General features: G+C 62.9%; 1 protein-coding gene across 1 annotated transcript in view; it reads right to left on the minus strand.

The window, feature by feature from the left end:
- Window positions 1–1,052, minus strand: part of NOTCH1 (notch 1) — a 55,375-nt gene extending 54,323 nt beyond the window's left edge. The window contains exons 1-2 of the mRNA XM_011985166.1: window positions 1,001–1,052; window positions 781–859 (exon numbers count right to left, since the gene is read on the minus strand). Of these exons, the coding sequence (XP_011840556.1) occupies window positions 781–859; window positions 1,001–1,052 (131 nt within the window). The remainder of the gene's footprint in view (window positions 1–780; window positions 860–1,000) is intronic.
- Between the last annotated feature and the right edge of the window lie 469 nt (window positions 1,053–1,521).

Raw genomic sequence — 1,521 nt, forward strand, 5'->3', positions numbered from 1 at the left:
CCCGCCCAGGAGGCATCACCAACTGCCCAGAGCAGGCATCACCTGCCTAGAGGAGGTATCATCTGTGCCTAGAGGAGGCATTACCCGCCCAGAGGAGGCATCATGCACCCAGAGGTGGCATCACCTGTGCCCAGAGGAGGCATCACCCACCCAGAGGAGGCATCACCTGTGCCCAGGAGGTATCACCACCAGCCCAGAAGGCATCACCCACCCATAGAGGGTATCACCCACCCAGGGGGCATCACCTGTGCCCAGAGGAGGCATCACCCATCAAGAGGAGGCATCACCACCAGCCCAAGAGGCATCACCACCCACCCAGGAGGCATCACCCCTGGAGAGGAGGCATCACCTGTGCCCAGGAGGCATCATCACCTGCCCAGGAGGCATCACCCACCCAGAGGAGGTGCCCCAAGTTGGCAGCGTGGTGGGGTCTGGGCTTCTCAGTAAATGGTCCAGAGCTTCCCCTGACAGATCAACTGTTTCTTGGGGACTTTAAGAAGAATTGGGGTACTGGGACTCCCACTTAGTAACCCAGGAACCTGAGGTGGCCCACAGAGGAGTGCCTAAGCCCCCAGCAGTCAGACCAGCTCCACACGCAGCATAATTGCTGGTGATTAAGTAATTGCCAGACTTTGTCCAATAAAAGTCAGCACGTGACCGTGCCCAGACTCTGGGCCATCTCCGGAAGACAATGCCCTAGTGTTCTGTCCCCTGCGCGGCTGCAGAAGGCAGGGGCTCTGCCCTCAACAAAGCAACAGGTCCCGCAGGGGTGGTACTCACACGCAGGCCTCCGTGCCATTGGCCGCTTCACACTTCCCGCCATTCAGACAGGTCTCACCCGGCTGGGAGCATCGCGGGCCTAGGCAGGGGCAGGAGAAGAGAGGTCAGTCTCACCCGCACCACCGAAGGCCCTTGTTACCCTGGGGGTGGCACCCGCACCCAGCCAAGGGGCACTGTCCTCCCCCGACCCTGGACGCCTCTACTCAGTGACATGGGTTACCAGGGCAGGGGACCACAGGAAGCCCCACCATGAAACCAAAGGGCGTCAACATTCTGCCCAGAGTTCTGTAGTCAGAAATGGGGGGAAGAGGAGCAGCAGGGAACACGTCCTGCTTGAAGCAGGATGGGGCGGCCTGATGTGCCGCCTGGACGCAGTGGGGTAAAAGCAGAGACAAAGTGGGCTACTCTCCCAAGCGTTGCCCCCCACCCCAGAGGCTCACTGGGGAGGCAGGGCAGGGCCCCCCATCCAGCCGCCGAGATTGCCTCTGTTCAAACCCGTTCTGCAAGGGGGCAGAGCTGGACGGCAGGAAGGGGGGGGTGGCCACACTCAGCTCCCGCCCGTGGGAAAATGCGACAGCTGCTCGCCCGCTGCCCCGCCCGCCAACAAAGCGCCGGCCTCCGCCTCGGAATCAGAGCGGCCCATTGTGGAGTCGGGGCCGCCTCCAGGGGCACCAGGACTGCACCCCGGAGACCCGGCCCCGCCTCCGCCGACACCCAATACCTGCTCCCGCGGGCGCGCAT

This window comes from Mandrillus leucophaeus, unplaced genomic scaffold (assembly GCF_000951045.1).
Source record: "Mandrillus leucophaeus isolate KB7577 unplaced genomic scaffold, Mleu.le_1.0 Scaffold28, whole genome shotgun sequence".
NCBI classification, from domain to species: Eukaryota; Metazoa; Chordata; class Mammalia; order Primates; family Cercopithecidae; genus Mandrillus; species Mandrillus leucophaeus.